At 44.9% G+C, this 16,961-nt stretch overlaps 2 protein-coding genes and 1 non-coding gene across 3 annotated transcripts; 2 read left to right on the top strand and 1 right to left on the bottom strand.

Annotated features, from left to right (window-relative positions):
* The first annotated feature begins 387 nt into the window (after positions 1-387).
* LOC131272267 (elongator complex protein 1-like) lies at positions 388-4,781 on the top strand. Its single transcript, XM_058273937.1, has 3 exons — positions 388-4,021; positions 4,151-4,524; positions 4,606-4,781. Exon 1 carries the CDS (start codon positions 876-878, stop codon positions 3,561-3,563), a length of 2,688 nt encoding a protein of 895 aa, XP_058129920.1. The 5' UTR covers positions 388-875; the 3' UTR covers positions 3,564-4,021; positions 4,151-4,524; positions 4,606-4,781.
* A 322-nt stretch (positions 4,782-5,103) lies between these two features.
* Positions 5,104-10,262, top strand: LOC131260955 (elongator complex protein 1). Its single transcript, XM_058262817.1, has 3 exons — positions 5,104-8,844; positions 9,184-9,560; positions 9,645-10,262. The coding sequence occupies exons 1-3, from the start codon at positions 5,120-5,122 to the stop codon at positions 9,707-9,709; spliced, it is 4,167 nt and encodes a 1,388-aa protein (XP_058118800.1). The 5' UTR covers positions 5,104-5,119; the 3' UTR covers positions 9,710-10,262.
* A 1,190-nt stretch (positions 10,263-11,452) lies between these two features.
* On the bottom strand, positions 11,453-11,524 carry Trnae-cuc (transfer RNA glutamic acid (anticodon CUC)). The gene has a single exon. It is a non-coding gene; the product is annotated as a tRNA-Glu (tRNA).
* Between the last annotated feature and the right edge of the window lie 5,437 nt (positions 11,525-16,961).

Here is a 16,961-nt window from a genome sequence, read left to right as displayed (position 1 = left end):
AGTGGTGACGATTTTGACAATCATCGCGTAGAAAAAAAACAATAGAAACGCAGACGTTTCTGAAAGGAGACATTGACAATTTGAATGCAATTTAACTGTTTTGAAATTAACATTTACTGAGTCGCTTAAAATCTAAAAGATCTGATAAATTTATCAAATATTTGCTTATTTGTATAATCTATTTGTATAATAAATGTAGTTTCTCTTAAATCAGGAAGCCAGGCCATACATACGAGCCTGAAGGGTTGCTATGCAATGACAGTTCTGATAGTTTTGTATTTGAGCTGGTGAGTTTGGCGCGATATTTGCGCAGTAGGACCGGTAAATTACTGCTAATTTCTGAATACAAACACTCAAGGCATACAGAACGAAATCATGAGGAATTTGTACCGTGTTTCCCATTTGAAAAATCAACTGAACAATGGAATGTTTCTCAAAGATGAAAAGTTATTGGCTCGTGGGGATTTTTTTCATCACTGCAGCTACCATCGACCAAACGAAAGATCAACTCTATTTCGCTACAACAGAAGGATTGTATCGCGGGTATAATCTTAAAGGCCAACAGTGGGGGCAGGAATCTCCCGAAATGCCTGAAGAATACCAGGATCTGGGGTCCTCCGATTCTGAGTACACCTGAGTACAGTTCTGCAACCGACGAAAGTGATTATTTCTATACTGAAAGAGACGCAGTTTATCGCGGCGACATCGATACTCTTCTACGGAGCGACGCTGGTTATAAAAACATCATCGCAATCGAGCACCTGGTACTGACGAACGAATTGTGCTTCGCTTCATCCGATGGGAACGTTTGGTCGTACAAGCTAGACACCGGTGATGTGGAGGAGGTTACTCACTGTAACAGTGGAATTGAAGCGATGCAATGGAATCCGGATCAGGATGTAGTCGTGTTTATCGATATGCTGAAGGAGATTACTATGATGGGCAAAGACATGTTTAACGATGAGAAGAAAACGAAAGTCCACAAGAAACAAGCATCGAAAGGCAGTCGGAAGAAGATCAAAACATCCAAAGAGAAGGATGATCTAAGCGTAAAAAAACACTCTAAACGCCGTCTCCCCCCTTGTATCAGTTGGCAAACAGACGGACAGTTTTTTGCTGTTACCTATGCGGTCTCTGTAAGCCAGAGTGTCTTCAAAATTTATAACAGGAAAGGAGAACTTCAGCATTCGTCGGAGTGTTTAGAGGGCCCGTCAAGTGCTCTCGCCTGGCAACCAGCCGGCCAATGGATTGCGATGTCACAGTTAATCGAAGAAAAATTCGTGATTGCCATGTTCGACAAGGGTGGCTTCCGACGCCAGGAAATTAAAACTCCCCTTACGTCTTTACACGAGATATTGTCCCTCCACTGGAGTCCCGACTCGGAAGTATTGGCGGTGGTTTGGTATACGGTGTACATGCGCAATGAAATACGCGATGTTAATATTTTTCTGTATGTAATGGACAATTCTCAATGGTGCCTGAAACAGTGCCTTCTCTGGAGTTCGGGAGGCTTTTTTTACCCTCAATGGGATAAAAAAAAATCGGCAGGCAAAACGTTGCACTTACTTACTAATACTTTATGTTATGAGCGCATACGGTTTGATTTTCGCGTCGATCGTTCCTTGGGGCACCGTGAGGATGATGAGGCGATGATTGCCGTCATCGACGGTACTAAACTACGCTTGAGCTCATACCGTCGTTCCATTATACCACCGCCGATGTGTAACTACACATTGACTCTACCGCAAGGACCTCAAGGAGAAGTACCAACATGTGTCAACGCCGTCGGATTCATTCGTTACCCAGGCAAGTCGGTTAGCCTTAAAGAGGATGTAAGCGCCAATGCGTTCTTTGTCGTCGATTCGTACAACGTGATTACTTTTTACGATTTAAAGGTTACGAAACAGTGTAAAGATAGTGGCCCAATGCGCACCGTATCATCGGCAGTTAATACATTACTCCGGCTATCGCCACTCCGCGACCCTTTCTGCCAAACCAGCGACTCGCTACTTAACTGTTTATGGATAAATCCGGATAATTTTGTGTTATCCTGCAACAATTATTTAGTTGCCTTATGTTCAAAAGAAGGACCTGAAGATTATCAGGATTATGTATCGATTGAGAAGAATTCGAAAGAACCATTCGTCGACAATGAAACGATCGGTAGTGTTGAAGCACTGGGTCCGGATAAGGTACTCATCGAACTGACCTCCGGAAGGATAATGGAAGTAGGGAATTTTATCGTCGGGAAACGGTGTACGCCCTATAATAAGTTCTCAACCAAACTCTACGGTACGATACCGGAGTTTTGCGAGCAGCTTTTCGTCAGCAAACAACAAGCGACCACGCACGTATACGCGTTCTCCGAAAGTCACCGAAATCTGTACCATAATGGAAGCCTTGTTGCGTCCGACGTAACATCAGTTTTCCATGCCAAAACGTACCTTCTTTTCACCACCAGGACGGAATTGAAATTTGTCCCACTGCAAGACCGGCCTGGTTTCACGATTATTGGTGAACGTCCACTCGAGGTAGGGTCGAGACTCTTCACGGTGATCCCAAAACCTTCGCGAATCGTTTTTCAGCGTCTTCGGGGCGATCTGGAGGCGATCAATCCGCACAACTTGTCGCTTTCTTTCATCGCGAAGCGCTTGGAGGCACTCGAGTATCAAGAAGCGTTCAAAATTATGCGCAAGGAGCGCATAAATCTGAATCTTCTCGTTGACGATGACCCGGAGCGGTTTCTGGCGCACTTACGATCACACTTTCTCCCACAAATAACGAACGTGAGCTGGTTAAACCTATTCATCACGGATCTAGCCAACGAGGATGTGTGTCGCACGTTGTATGAAAGCAACTATCCCGGGTGGCAACTGGCTCCTGTAAATTTGGCGAGCGTCAGTAGTGGTGGGTATGCAGTGGAAGGAAAGATACAGTTCATATGCGACCGGCTGTTGGATGTGATGGACAGCAACCCCACGATACTTACTCAGCCGAAGATCACCTGTCACGTGAAACAGGGCCAGCTGGAGAAGGCCCTTTCGCTCATATGGGCTCTTAAACGCGATCAACCCACACCCGAGCTGGCGGAACAAGCGCTTCGATATTTGCTCAGCCTGATTGAACCTAATGTGCTATACGATGTAGCACTAGGGATGTACGACTTAGATCTAGTACGATTCGTCGCAGACATCTCCAAGAAGAACTCGAAGGAGTATCTATCCTTCTTGAATGCGCTGAAGCGGCAGAATGAGCACTATCGGAAGTTCCGCATCGATTGCCATCTGAAGCGATACAATCGTGCGGTGGCACATATTTCACACATCAAGACGACGAAGGAACGTTCGCGGGAAGTGATGGAATTGATCTTTAATCATGGACTTTATACGGTCGGGATTGAACACTTTCGAACGAGCGGTAACGAGGAAAATCTACGAAAAATTTGCGAACAGTATGCAGGGCACCTACGGACGACGGGCAAGCATGCCGAGGCGAGTTTGATGTACGAGCGTACTGGAGACATACAACAGGCCATCAGTTCAGCCTGCCACGCCCTGGACTGACGTCGTGTGCTACGTCTGAGCGCGCGATCGACGAATCCAGACGCTGTTCGGCCGGTTCTTCGTTCGCTGGTGCCAGCACTCGTAAAAGCAGGAGATTATGATGCGGCGGCCACGATTGCCCACCAACACTTGAAAGATATCCGGCTAGCGGTGGACAGTCTCCTGAAGGGTTTCCAGTATGAACGGGCCCTTTTGGTGGCGGAGGCCGGGGGAAATCAGCAGGCCCGAAAGCTCCATGAAACGATTAACGCTTTTCTCCGCCAGTATCTAAATCAGCTCATAACTGCACTCTCCTCGGATAAGGAACAATTTTTGCACCAAAAGGAACGGCTGGCGGTGGTGCGAGAGCTACGAGAAAGGGCACACAGCTGGCCGGCAGTAGAAGACGAGGGTGATTATGGTGAATGCGATCTACTTTCGGACAGTTCCACCGATGCCTGTCCGTGCCGCAGATCAGGGTAAGTACTGCATGCGCAAATATTGCAATAACAGAAATGTGTATAAAATAGGAAACTATTATCTGCGGTATAATTCTAAAAAAAAATCCTTAGTATGGCTCTTTTTTAAATGGTCTTATTATTTTACAGACAACCACAGCGCTCAGCCAAGAAGCGCCGTATAGAAAAGCGGAAACTTGTTTCCCTAAAGGAGGGCAGCCCGTTCGAGGATCTTGCCCTGATCGTTGCCCTCCACCAGCTAATACTTCGCGTTTGCCGTGTTGAAAGGCAGCAACATATTCGTAGTATATGCCAGGTGGCATTTGAGCTCGACTTCCACACCGAGGCGCGTACCATTCAACGGGATTATGAGGGCTTTATCCAGCTGATTCAGAATTCAATGGATGCCATCTGGATACCGGAAATGCTGGTCCGCGGGAGATTACGAACTTGCGAGGCAGCGACAGGAAAAATCTCTTCTACTTTGCTGCAACCACATGCCGCCCAGCGGTATGCTTTATTAGGTAATATGGAAAACTAGGGCATATGGCTTGTGAACAAAGCTAGCTATTAAAATTAAACTAATGTCTTACATCTCTTTCTAGAACCTCATCAGAGATACAAGCCAGACATTCAACTGATTGCATGGTTGTGGGATATACTTAAGTAGCACTTGTGCCCGTCCTTGGACTAAAATAGGATTTCTAACGATTACTGATTACTCGACAAATGTAAGCATTTATCATACGAACGTTAATGAAAATGTTCACCTTTATATCTAAAATCCTTACGAATGAATGAAAGGAATAAACGTTGAATTTATTTGTTTTATAAATTTGTTAATCTTTATTACTTATTACTATTGAATTTTTCGAATAATTAATGAAAAAATCATGTGATGGTTATACGTGCATAGCACTGTAACTGCTTTGTTTACATCGAGTGCAGGTAATTCCGTACGTTTCTGAAGGGTTGCATCGTGTTGACAGTTCCGGCAGTATTGAAAACAAAGCAAAAACGTGTCTTGGAAAGTTGGGGAATTTGCCGCGCAGTTTCTCGTGCTTGTAAATTGGAAACAGTTCTAACCACGGTTTAACAGAATTTTAGCTGCTGGACGAAATGAGGAACTTGTATCGTGTTTCTCATTTGAGATTTAAATTGGGAGATAGAAATGAAGATGAACGGAAAAGGGATGACGTTTCGTGCAGTGCAGTCGCCATCGATCAATCGAAAGATCGGGTTTATTTCGCCACCTATGATGGATTATGCCGTGGTCATCATCTAAAACAGTCAAACTACGTCCCGCGACCAGCGGGCCCTAATGTAGAAGATAAATCGTTTTCATGGGAGGAATACTTCTTAAACTCTGACGACGAAGAATCTGAGGATGAAACTCATTTCGGAGATATTGAAATTCTGCTACGGAGAGACGCGGGTTATAAAAAAATCATCGCAATCGAGCACCTGGTACTGTCGAACGAATTGTGCTTCGCTTCATCCGATGGGAACGTTTGGTCGTACAAGCTAGACACCGGTGCTGTGGAGGAGGTTACTCTCTGTCAGCATGGAATTGAGGTGATGCAATGGAGCCCGGACCAGGAGGTAGTCGTGTTTGTTGATAAGATGCTGAACGTTGTCACTATGATTGGCAGCGAGTATGAACCGATTAATGAGGTACAACTGAAAGAAGACACATTCGGTGACCGTGCTTTCATGAGCGTCGGGTGGGGTAAGAAGGAAACTCAGTTTCGTGGATCGGAAGGCAAACCAACCGCAAAGAAGCCGAAGAAGACCCAGGACGATAATGATCCTGAGGACGAGGAGAATACAGGTGATGAAGATGAAATCTGCGAAGAAGATCCCTACACCTGTATAAGCTGGCGAGCGGATGGGGAGTTTTTTGCCGTTAGCTACGAAGCACCAGGCGGACAACGTGCCTTTAAAGTTTTCAATAAAGAAGGTACCTTACAGTACACATCTGAGCGATGCGAAAACCTGTATAGTGCCGTTGCCTGGCGACCATCGGGTCAATGGATTGCGATGCCACAGGTTGTCGGCGAAAAGTTCGTGATTGCGCTGTTCGAAAAGAATGGCCTTCGTCATCGAGAAATCGAGACTAACCTCACGACGAAAGAGCACGAGATAACGTCGCTGCATTGGAGCCCCGACTCAGAAGTGTTGGCCGTGGTATGGTACACACCAGGACAAGAGGATGGTAATATTTTCCTGTATGTAATGGGCAATTATCACTGGTATCTCAAGCAGCACCTTCCAAGCAAATGTGTCGTGTATGGTGTTCAGTGGGATCAACGCCATTCGGCGGGAAAAACGTTGCACTTCTTAACAAGCGCCCTTCAGTACGAGCGGATTCGTTTTGATTTTCGCGTCGATCGTTCAGTGGGACACGGCGAGGACGACGAGGCGATGGTTGCCGTCATCGACGGAAAAAAACTATGCTTGAGCTCATTCCGACGTTCCATTGTCCCACCGCCGATGTGTAACTACACATTGACTCTTCCGGATGAAAAGGAAGGTCCGGAAGACGAATTTCCAAAATGCATCAACGCCGTCGGATTCATACGTTTTCCAGGCAAGTGCAAATTTGATACCGAAATGCAACCAGAAGCCAGTGTAAATGCGTTTTATGTTGTTGACTCGTATAATGTTATAAGATTCTACGATGTAACGCTCACGGAACAGAGCGTGGAGAATGGTCCGAAGCGTAAGATTCTATCCGGTGTAAAACACTTGCACCGTCTTGAGCCAGACCCGGAGAAATACAGTGAGTTTTATGACATTCTTACACACGGCTTGTGGGTTAATGCAACCCATTTTGTGCTCTGCCGCAACAATAAGTTTGTTGAGATGTTACTGGGATATCTGGAAGGTGCACAGTTCTGCATTGAAATTGACTACTTCTCTACCGGAATTTATATCGATAATGAGTCGATTGGTTGCCTTGAGGCGCTAGAATCGGACAAGGTACTCCTTGAGCTGAGTTCCGGAAGATTGTTGGTGGTTGGAGGATTTACAGTTGGCGTGCCGACCCTTCGGATTAACTATTCGTTTCCCACCAAACTCCACAGTACGTTGCCGGAGTTTTGTGAACAGATTTTCGTTGACCGCCAACGCCCTACTCCGACCGTGTACGCGTTCTCCCAAAGTCGCCGCAATCTGTACCACAACGGAACTCTTCTGGCTTCAGAGGTAACGTCTGCGTTTCTTTCCGAAGCGTACCTCCTCTTCACCACGATTGCAGAGTTAAAGTTTGTCACATTGGGAGACGCGCCGGGTACCTCGATTGTTGGTGAACGACGGCTTGAGCGGGGCTCGAAGCTCGTCACGGTGGTCCCAAAAGCTTCACGCACCGTGTTTCAACTTCCCCGAGGCAACCTGGAGGCGATCAATCCACGCGTCTTGTCGCTTTGTCTCATCGCGAAACATCTCGATGCTTTCGAGTACCACGAAGCTTTCGACATTATGCGCAAGGAGCGCATAAACCTGAACCTTCTCGTTGACCATGACCCGGAGCGGTTTCTAGCCCATCTGGGCTCACACTTCATTCCACAGATAACGAACGTGAGCTGGTTGAATCTTTTCGTCACGGATCTAGCCAACGAGGATGTGTGTCGCACGATGTATGAAAGCAACTATCCCGAGCGGCAACTGGCACCCAAGACCTTGACCACCTCCGGTAGCGTCGGGTATACAGTGGAAGGGAAGATTCAGTTCATATGCGACCGGCTGTTGGATGTGATGGACAGCAACCCCACGATACTTACACAACCGAAGATCACTTGTCACGTGAAACAGGGCCATCTGGAGAAGGCCCTTTCGCTCATATGGACTCTTAAACGCGATCAACCCACACCCGAGCTGGCGGAACAAGCGCTTCGATATCTGCTCTACCTGGTCGAAGTAAACGTGTTGTACGATGTGGCTCTGGGGATGTACGACTTTGGGCTGGTGCTGTTCGTCGCCACCAAATCGCAGAAGGACCCGAAGGAGTATCTGCCCTTCCTGAATGAACTGAAGCGGTATGATGAGCACTACAGGAAGTTCCGCATCGATTGCCATCTGAAGCGGTACAATCGTGCACTGGACCACATTTCTCGTTGCGACGTTAACGAGGATCGTTTGCGGGAAGCATTGGAGCTGATCGTCACCCATGACCTGTACACGGTCGGGATCGAATGTTATCGAGCGAGTGGTAACGAGCAACATCTGCAAAAAATTCGGGAACAGTATGCCGATCACCTTCGCAAGACGGGCAAGCATGCCGAGGCGAGTTTGATGTACGAGCGTACTGGAGACATTCAACAGGCCATAAGTTCCGCCCGCCACGCCCTGGACTGGCGCCGTGTCCTTCGTCTGAGCGCCCGATCGATGGACCCAGACGGGGTCCGACCGGTTCTTCGTTCGCTGGTGCCAGCACTCGTAGAAGCAGGAGATTATGATGCGGCGGCCACGATTGCCCACGAACATTTGAACGATGTTCGGCTAGCGGTGGACAGTCTTCTGAAGGGCTTCCAGTATGAACGAGCTCTTTTGGTGGCGGTGGCTGGTGGAAACGAGTTGGACCGAGAGCTGCATGAAACGATCAAAGAAAACTTTCGCCAGTATCTAAATCAGCTCATTTCCGCACTCTCCAGCGACAAGGAACAATTCTTGCACCAAAAGGAACGACTGGCGGCGGTTCGGGAGGCACGAGAAAAGGCACGAGCCGCTGGTTCGGCGGACCAGGGTGATGCGGACGGTGAGGGCGATTGTGGTGATTGCGATCTGTTTTCGGACAGTTCTACTGTTGCTTCTTCGCGTCACACATCTAGCAGTGGGCGATCTGGGTATGTACAGAGTTTGATTTGATTAGTATATTATAGTTATGTTGGAATAATATTTACTGTGTCACTAATATATATGCCCTACTGCAATTAAATGCCCATTTTAAATTTTTCTTAATTTCTTTACACTCTTTAAATCATTTAACACTTTTCTAACTTTTACACTGTTTAGCAACATACAATAGTGATAGAATTTCGACACAGTAGTATTCTACAGAAAATAAAGTCAGTTCGATTAAATATTTACATTCGTGACATAACTCTGCACAGTCTTCCGATCTGAAAAATGAGACGTCTACTTAAACAATTTTGTTCCCCGAACCCGTTCCTTTTTGTTGGCAGAAAATCACACCGTTCTAGCAAGAACCGTCGTAAGCACGAGCGTAAACTGCTAAACCTGAAGGAGGGTAACCAGTTCGAGGATCTCGCCCTGATCGACGCTCTGCATGGGCTCGTGCTTCGACTCTGCGATGTTGAAAAGCAACGCCACGTTCGCAGCATCTGCCAGGTGGCACTAGAGCTTGGGTTTGATGTCGAAGCGCAAACCATCCAACGCGACTATGCGGCGCTTTTCCAGCTGATTCGGTACTCGCTGGATGCCATCTGGATACCGGAAATGATTGTACCCGGTGGTCCACCGACAACCGGTGAGCCAGCTGTAATGCAAACTCCTGCGGATATGCTTCAGGCACAGTCTGCACAGCGTTACGCCTTGATAAGTAAGTTGGTGACAAATGGGAGCCACTAGAGTCTTGAAAGGAAATAGATAATAACAGCCCTTCTTTCCTTCGATTGTTCCACAGAGCCTCATCAGCGGTACAAGCCCGACATTCAGCTGATTGCCTGGCAGTGGGATATTCTTAAGTAGCTTGGCACATAAGGGAGAGCCTATCGACGAAGAAAAACAAATGTTATTTAGTATGAATTAGAGACAGCACAGAAATATGTGAAAGGAATAATTGTAATTTAACGTTTTCCATGCTCAGAAAATTATTACTAATGGTTATGAAAGCCTAAATATCCTACAATCGCGAAAAATTGCGACACACCGGTTATGTGCGGGTCATCATCACATCTCAGATGGATTTGACACCAATCGTACTTTATTTTCGATTCATTTTCCATTGCGTCACGCTTGTCGAAGTAATTAGAATGTGTGGCAGGTTTATTCACGCGTGCGCAAAGTTTTCCGCATTGCGTTGATCGCTGATCGCGGCCATCACGTCTGATATTGATTGATTTCTCCCACATCGGTGGTGCACATCGAGGCGATCGACGAGCGGTTATTTCACACGTGCTTTGTTTTCCACGCGGATTTTTTTTCCCCAAAAAAGTAACTGAGGCACAAAAGTAGATCATAGCGAAGTGCGTCGTCGGGTTTTCGGGGGAAAATATAAGAAAATAAAGAAGAGCAAAAACAATATGCGTCTGCGGCTACAATTTTTCGCATTATGTGGGGGCTGGTGTGAACCGGTAAAAGGGGAGACATGCAAAGCTTCTTCTACCTTACTCTAAAAAATCGTTTTTATGAGAACTTAATTGTGTAAAATTTCAATGTATGGTGGTGTTTTCAAAATATGTGGGTTTTTTTTTAATTAGATCCAGATGTAAGGTTGGGACATAATTTGTCTTAACGTAATGTGTATATTTTTACGTTCTTTGTAAAACTGGCGGTGGCAAACATGGTGGCCTCAATAAACATGGCTTGCTTTACCAACCCATACTAAATATTAAGTGAATGTAAATTTTACACAATCGGTCGATGAAAAGATTATTTGGTTTTTCACTTCCCTCATTTAATTTAAGACAATCACAAACGATTCTGGGTAGAACAACGATCAGCTGCCTCAAAGCCACTGACATTTATCAGCGGTTATCAGCAAAAAAGGGGTGTCTCAAACTGCCTTGGTGCGCGGTTGCGCACATGCTAATCCTCCCACTGATCCGCCAAAGGCTGATACTGACTTTACTTGATAAAGCGTACTTCGACAGAAAAGCCAACCTACAGCTAGGGGAATCCACGTCGGCGATGTTTAACTTGTTACCTTCTATTGTTTACTGCGTTACGTACTTTATCACTCGACAACGGCAAGAAACGGTCGGAAGGTACGGAAATCATCGTATTAAATTAATCGCATCGGAGGTAAAGGGACGTATAATTTTGCGCCACCGTACCGTGACCATCTCGCCGTGGTGGGCGATAAAGGTTTACCTACTCGCAGACAAATTTCCGCCATTTTTGAATCGTCTTTTTGACATTGAATTGTGCGCGTTGATTGGGCTTTTGTTCTTCGGCAGAGCCCGGGAGAGCCTGGCCCTTGCTGCGACGGATGGTGGCAAAGGGATGGCCGTTGTCTTTTTGATTGGGCAACCAAGTGGCCGTAAAGATGTTTGATAGACCATTGCATGGGGCGCAATAGGAAGCTTGTTTGTTTGTGATAATTACTAGACAGCGATATGAATGATTTTAGTGCTCACACATGGAGCGAAACGTTAATAACTGTGATGGAGAATGGTTTCTAGATACAAAATAACATCCAAGGGTTTTATTTCCATTTTATTGTAATTTAATTAATCAGTACATCGAGCCTTCACTAGAAAAAAAAATTGTTTCCCATACCGGGAATCGAACCCGGGCCTTCCGGGTGAGAGCCGGATATCCTAACCACTAGACAATATGGGATTGTTGATGATAAAGCTATTAGTATCAACCAGGTACACTGAGCCAAACATAAGATGGGTAGATTCTAATTTCTAATCCTACATCTACCACCCATCTGCTCCCAGAGAAAGTGAGAAAGCGATAGAAATTGTGCATTCGTGTGCATCCGATCAGCACCGAATGGCGCGGGCGCAAAATACGCAAGCATGTTACGCGATTGCCGGTAGGTGGTAGAAATCGATGCACAAAACGCAAAAAAACAATGAAAAGGTTACAATCTTACGATCCACAGATTGATCATCTCGGTGCATGTCTCCACTGAGCTGGGGATGCAGGGTGGTCTGTAAAATTGGCATGTGCTCATCTTGTGTTTCGCGAGCCTGGTACTCTAGCAAATACACGGTGAAGTGGGTGGAAATTACCGGATAACATCAATATGTTACGATACGTTTCGGTGCCGAGAAGCGCACATTATTTGAAACGGATTGATGCACTGTTTTCCTGCTCTTTGATTTCTTCGTGAGTTGGTACAATCTTTTTGAACGTTGCGCCTTCCATTTTGGGCAATTTGCCTTTTTTATGTCTGGGTAGGAACTCACAAAAAGTGCACACACAGTTCAGAAACGTTGCAATTTTGAGATTGCGTAAAATTGGTTGAAGTTTGGTTGAAAACCCATCACAGATTTAATGTAGTTTTATCAAAGCAAAACATAAAAAGCACTATTAGCATGCCTGGGAAAAAGGCAGTAATTTCTCTTTTTTTTATTGAATAATAATTATGTTAGTGAAACTTTGGATATGTTGAATGTACAAGATACAGTTTTCCTCAAACTAATAAAGTCCTAGTAATAAATTGGCCAATTAAAAATCAGGGCTGGGGGTAGCGATTAAATATAAATGTAAACATTAAGCCAAGCTAATCGAACATAATGCAACATTTAATTTCCACCCCTTAAGGGCCCCTCCTTTTACGCACATTAAATCAACGCACTACGATAGCTGTTTAACGAGTCAATTTGCCCCAAACCATGCCTGATAACGGTCACGCAAATAGTCTCTAAGGTAGGCATTAAACTTAGCTGGGTTGGGGTCAAACCAGCGAAAATATGGTAAATTTATAATAATTAGCTACGGAAAGCACGAATTCGCATGCCTTTGGGAAAGCGCGTCGGTTGGTTTGCGAATGTGCGAATTTCGAATGAACGGTTAGTTTAATAGGGATGGAAAACTGGTCATTAAGTCTCACTTAGGAAGCATTATCGGTGCTTTGGGAAGAAATTTTATATTGCACCAGATGGTAGACTCTATATCGGGATAACTATTCCGAATGACTACATGTGACCTATATTTTAAAATTGGTTGAGCCTTACTTTAATCATAATGTTTTTTTTCAGACAAATACATACAGAAATAACACAAACTGGATGTCAATTTTTTTTACGTATAATCGACTACAAGCAAAATCTTGGTATACATTTGGGCATACGATCAGATTGTCAAATAGATTTGTTCACATTTAAAAATGGCCGAATCGTTGGAAAATGAACGACCACGATCGCTGCGTGTATTGATTTCAATTCGTTCAGCCAATTGCTCGCAGAATGTAGACATAGGCGAATTTACACACTTTCGCACCTTCTCTCACACTGTGCACGATCAATCGCGGATAAAAATGGCGTTCCGTTCGAACGATCTCAATTCTACCCTGTTTTTTTTTGCGCACCATTTTCTTTCTCCGTTGACCGTTGTTGTGCCGATTGGAAAGTGCGTTGGCCGGCGTTTTGGTGGTCGGAACAAACCGAACGGATCAACAATGGACACGGGACTTCCAAAACCGATCTTCCTGCCGTTATCGTTCGCTGTCAGTTGATCCCTTGCGTTATTCGCCGGCCCACGGGGAGACTTCACAGTGGCTCGTGTAGAGCGCGCGCAAATATTGATTTTTACCTTCTATTGTTCGATTAACACCCTAATAGTTCCTCTCTTCCTCTCTTTGTGCCTGACTGTGTTGTTTTATCCTTCATCTTGCCACCGGCAAATGGTGGACGGAATGGTGGTTGAATTTTCCCTTCCATCCGGTGCTACGCTTTCCGCATCGGGTGGCTAGTTTCACTCGCACAATCTCTCTGTCTTGTTTTGTTATTTTATCGAAACATACCCCTCGCCTCCCCTCCCGCCAAACTTCCTTCCAACCCTCGTCTCGTCCCACTTGCATCAACATGCCCATGTTCGGGCCCGACCGAATGTGTGTGCGAGGGCCGTTCGGAGTGTGAAGATTTGTACCGAAAATGTATGCTGTACAGTTATAATTGCTCCGGTGCGCCGCTTTTGCCTATGATTACGGTGCGCGACGGCGCTGCTGCGGTATTTTTTTAACAATCGTTAATCATCTTTCTCGCGCACCGCGGGCTGCGAAATCATCTCACAGCTTCTCACCATGGAATGGGCGCCAAGTCTTCTCATCGATCAAAGTTATCTGGTGCTCTATTATTGCTCTAAAGCCCAACGATGCTGTCGATAAGATGGAAATATTTAACACAGTACAATGATTTTTTAAATAATCTTTTTGAATTGATCTTATTTCCTTTACGTTATCCTGCCTTAACAATATCTAGTTTGGTTGATTGTGGGTTAAAGGTTTCATTTGAATAGGCTTTTTTTCTTCAAAGTTTAGTTGAATTTCGATTTAATTCGGATATTGGCTAATTTTTTGAAAATCTTATCCTGTTTCCATGAATACCTCCCAGATGTTGTTTGTCACTATTCACGTCACTCTGGGAGAACGAGAAAAGCTCACTGATCGCACCGATCACGGCCATGATGGATGGGGCTAGAGTGAAGTCCAGTATCCTCTCAGCTTGTCAAAACAGTTCCCCAAAATCAAAAAAATAAAACACCACCAGCCGAATCTTGTAACCCAATTCCGGGGAAGGCCCGGCCCGTGTACTGTATTGGAGGCGAAAATGGAACATCGCATATCGGAACGCGAACACGAACGCCTTCGGCGATGTCGTAGTTCCCATGGCCTCGATCGGAAGTGGAGATGTTGTTTTTGTTTTCCTTTTCATAATTTTCTCCATCCGCTAGCTCCACTGCCACCCGCCTTCCCTTGCCTCCGCTGTCGCTCAACTTTGAGCACGTGGTCGGGCCAAAGTTCAGCGAAGATGACTACTCAAGCGCCATACAAGATCGTTGGAGGTTCGAGTCCGCAAGGATGTAGCAAACTTTCCCCATTGGGCCCGTTGGGACTCCACCGAACGGAAAACGCAATGCAAGATGGAAAATGAACACCCAGCCTCCGATCGTCCAAGGGCACCAGCCAAGGTGGATGTAGCCGCGTTGACTGCTCGAGCGAGCATAATTTTGATCAAACAGTGGTTGGGAAATCAATTCATAATTAGTTCGTGATACATTTGACTGTGCTTTGTAGAGGATGAATGACAAAAAATTATTTTAGATTTTTTTAGAGAAAGATTATGGAAAATGGTACTGTAATTTCTATTTGATTTTATTTCTTGCACATAGGAAAATATGTATTTAAAACATGTTGTGTCAGTAAACAATCTAGAAACTGACATAAAATGTTGCATTACCCTCATTAATGTCACTTTCTTGTCTGATCTCTTCTTAGACTGGAAAAGAAATGCATTTCTTTTCTTAAATAAAAGATGCGCATATCTTAATTTTGGTATCAACATTGAATTCACGTCAGCTGCCCACTGTTGCAGTAATGCATTCGGTTGGGGCTTTTTTTCGTTCGAACTTTCTCGAAACACTACGCACACTATTTTCCGATGCACTGTGTCAGCCCAGCCCTCAACTTTTCCTTCTATCAGCATATTTTTTTCTGTTCCACTCCGTACAGCATTCCGTTAGCTATCACGTGTGCGGTTGATACTGGCTACTAATTTTTTAATTGGCGTTACTACGACCCGGAGGAAAGTAGAGATGTATTCAGCCCTTGTCAAGGATGCAATTCCTTGAGGGCAGTCATTGCAACGTAAAGGAGGATGCACCGAGCGCATGGAATGGAAAGCGAAATTATGCTCCAGCTAGTCAATCTCGTCTTTCTCTCCCTCGGCTTTTTCACTGATATGGTTGAGTTGAACTGTGAACGGAAGAGTTTTAGAGAAATTAACGAATGTGATAAACTTGCTCGCTAATTGCATGATGTTTGTTATGACTTCTTCCGTATCATTTCGGCCCATCATTGCTAGGGCAAACATATATACATGTGTGCTTCTTTTAAAAATAGTAATCTTCTTATATCTCGTTAAACTGGGCTAATAATTATGCATTAGTTTTTATTGTTCTGAATCGTAGCACTGTTTTTCACGCTGAATAAGACCCTCAAATTACTAACGTAAAGTTTAAAAAGAGTGTTTTCCTATTTCAGTAGGCAAGCGGGAAGCAAATCTAATGACCGGTAGAGCAGGCGACCTACATTGGATAAGTAAAGCTTCGGTATGATTGATGTGCTGCATGCTTCCTTTCCTCGCAAAACACTCCTAGCATTCTTTTCGCTGCCAGTTTTCACCTTCCATCGGTTCAAACAAATTTAATAAAACATTGGCGGGCTGCTGTTAATCACCCATCTAACGGAGCACTTCTCGTGGCTTCGTGGCTTCGGCGAAGGTTGGGCCCCCCCAAATCAGCGGCTTAAGGGGCAAATTGTTGGCCACGCGGTAAGGAGCGAAAAGCCAAAGAAACAAACTCACCTCGGCCAAATTACACATGGTACATGACGGATCTGCATGTGCAAACCGCGTACACATTCCGGGTCGGCTTGCGTGTTTTTTCACTCGTCAGACCTCCTTCGCAAAAACTCATATGCAAAGTAGCGCTCTGCACGATTGTTGGTGTAGAGATGGGAATGAAAACGGGAAAGGTAGGAACGAAAACATGAGCAACGAGCGAAGGGGAACAAAACCGGCACCTTGATGTTCGTAGCTGAGGGTGTACCAGTGCGGGGTCACTTAGCAAATTTCTCTCCATAATTATCCTGAAGAATCAATCATAAAATGCTCGCATGAAAATCCGCGCGCCGCATGTTTTGGGATGAAAATTTCCTACCACCGATTCATCGATGTGCTTGGGTTGAATAAAGCTTCTCATAGTTCGTTTCCCGTCGGTTGGAAGGATGTCCTCATTTCTTCTAGCTTCTACCCAAAAATTACACTTCTACTGTTGTGCGTTCGAAAAATCTTATTCTCATATGGATAAAGTAATTATGCATCAGAGCGATATATGTTGAACAATTTATAGATATACTATTGCTACTTCAAACAATTTAATCTTGTGGACAATAAACACGTGCTTTTATTTTTCCAACTAGAGGTTTACATACATTTCATCATACGCATGCAATGTGAACAACTGGTTGGTTCCATTTTCACATCACATTATTGGTACAGAAGGTTATTCCAATTACCGCACCGCGGTAATGGCGTGGATAGTA

Source organism: Anopheles coustani, chromosome 3 (assembly GCF_943734705.1).
Source record: "Anopheles coustani chromosome 3, idAnoCousDA_361_x.2, whole genome shotgun sequence".
Lineage (NCBI taxonomy): Eukaryota > Metazoa > Arthropoda > Insecta > Diptera > Culicidae > Anopheles > Anopheles coustani.
Note: the sequence above shows the minus strand (reverse complement) of the source record. Positions and strands in the feature narration are given on the sequence as shown.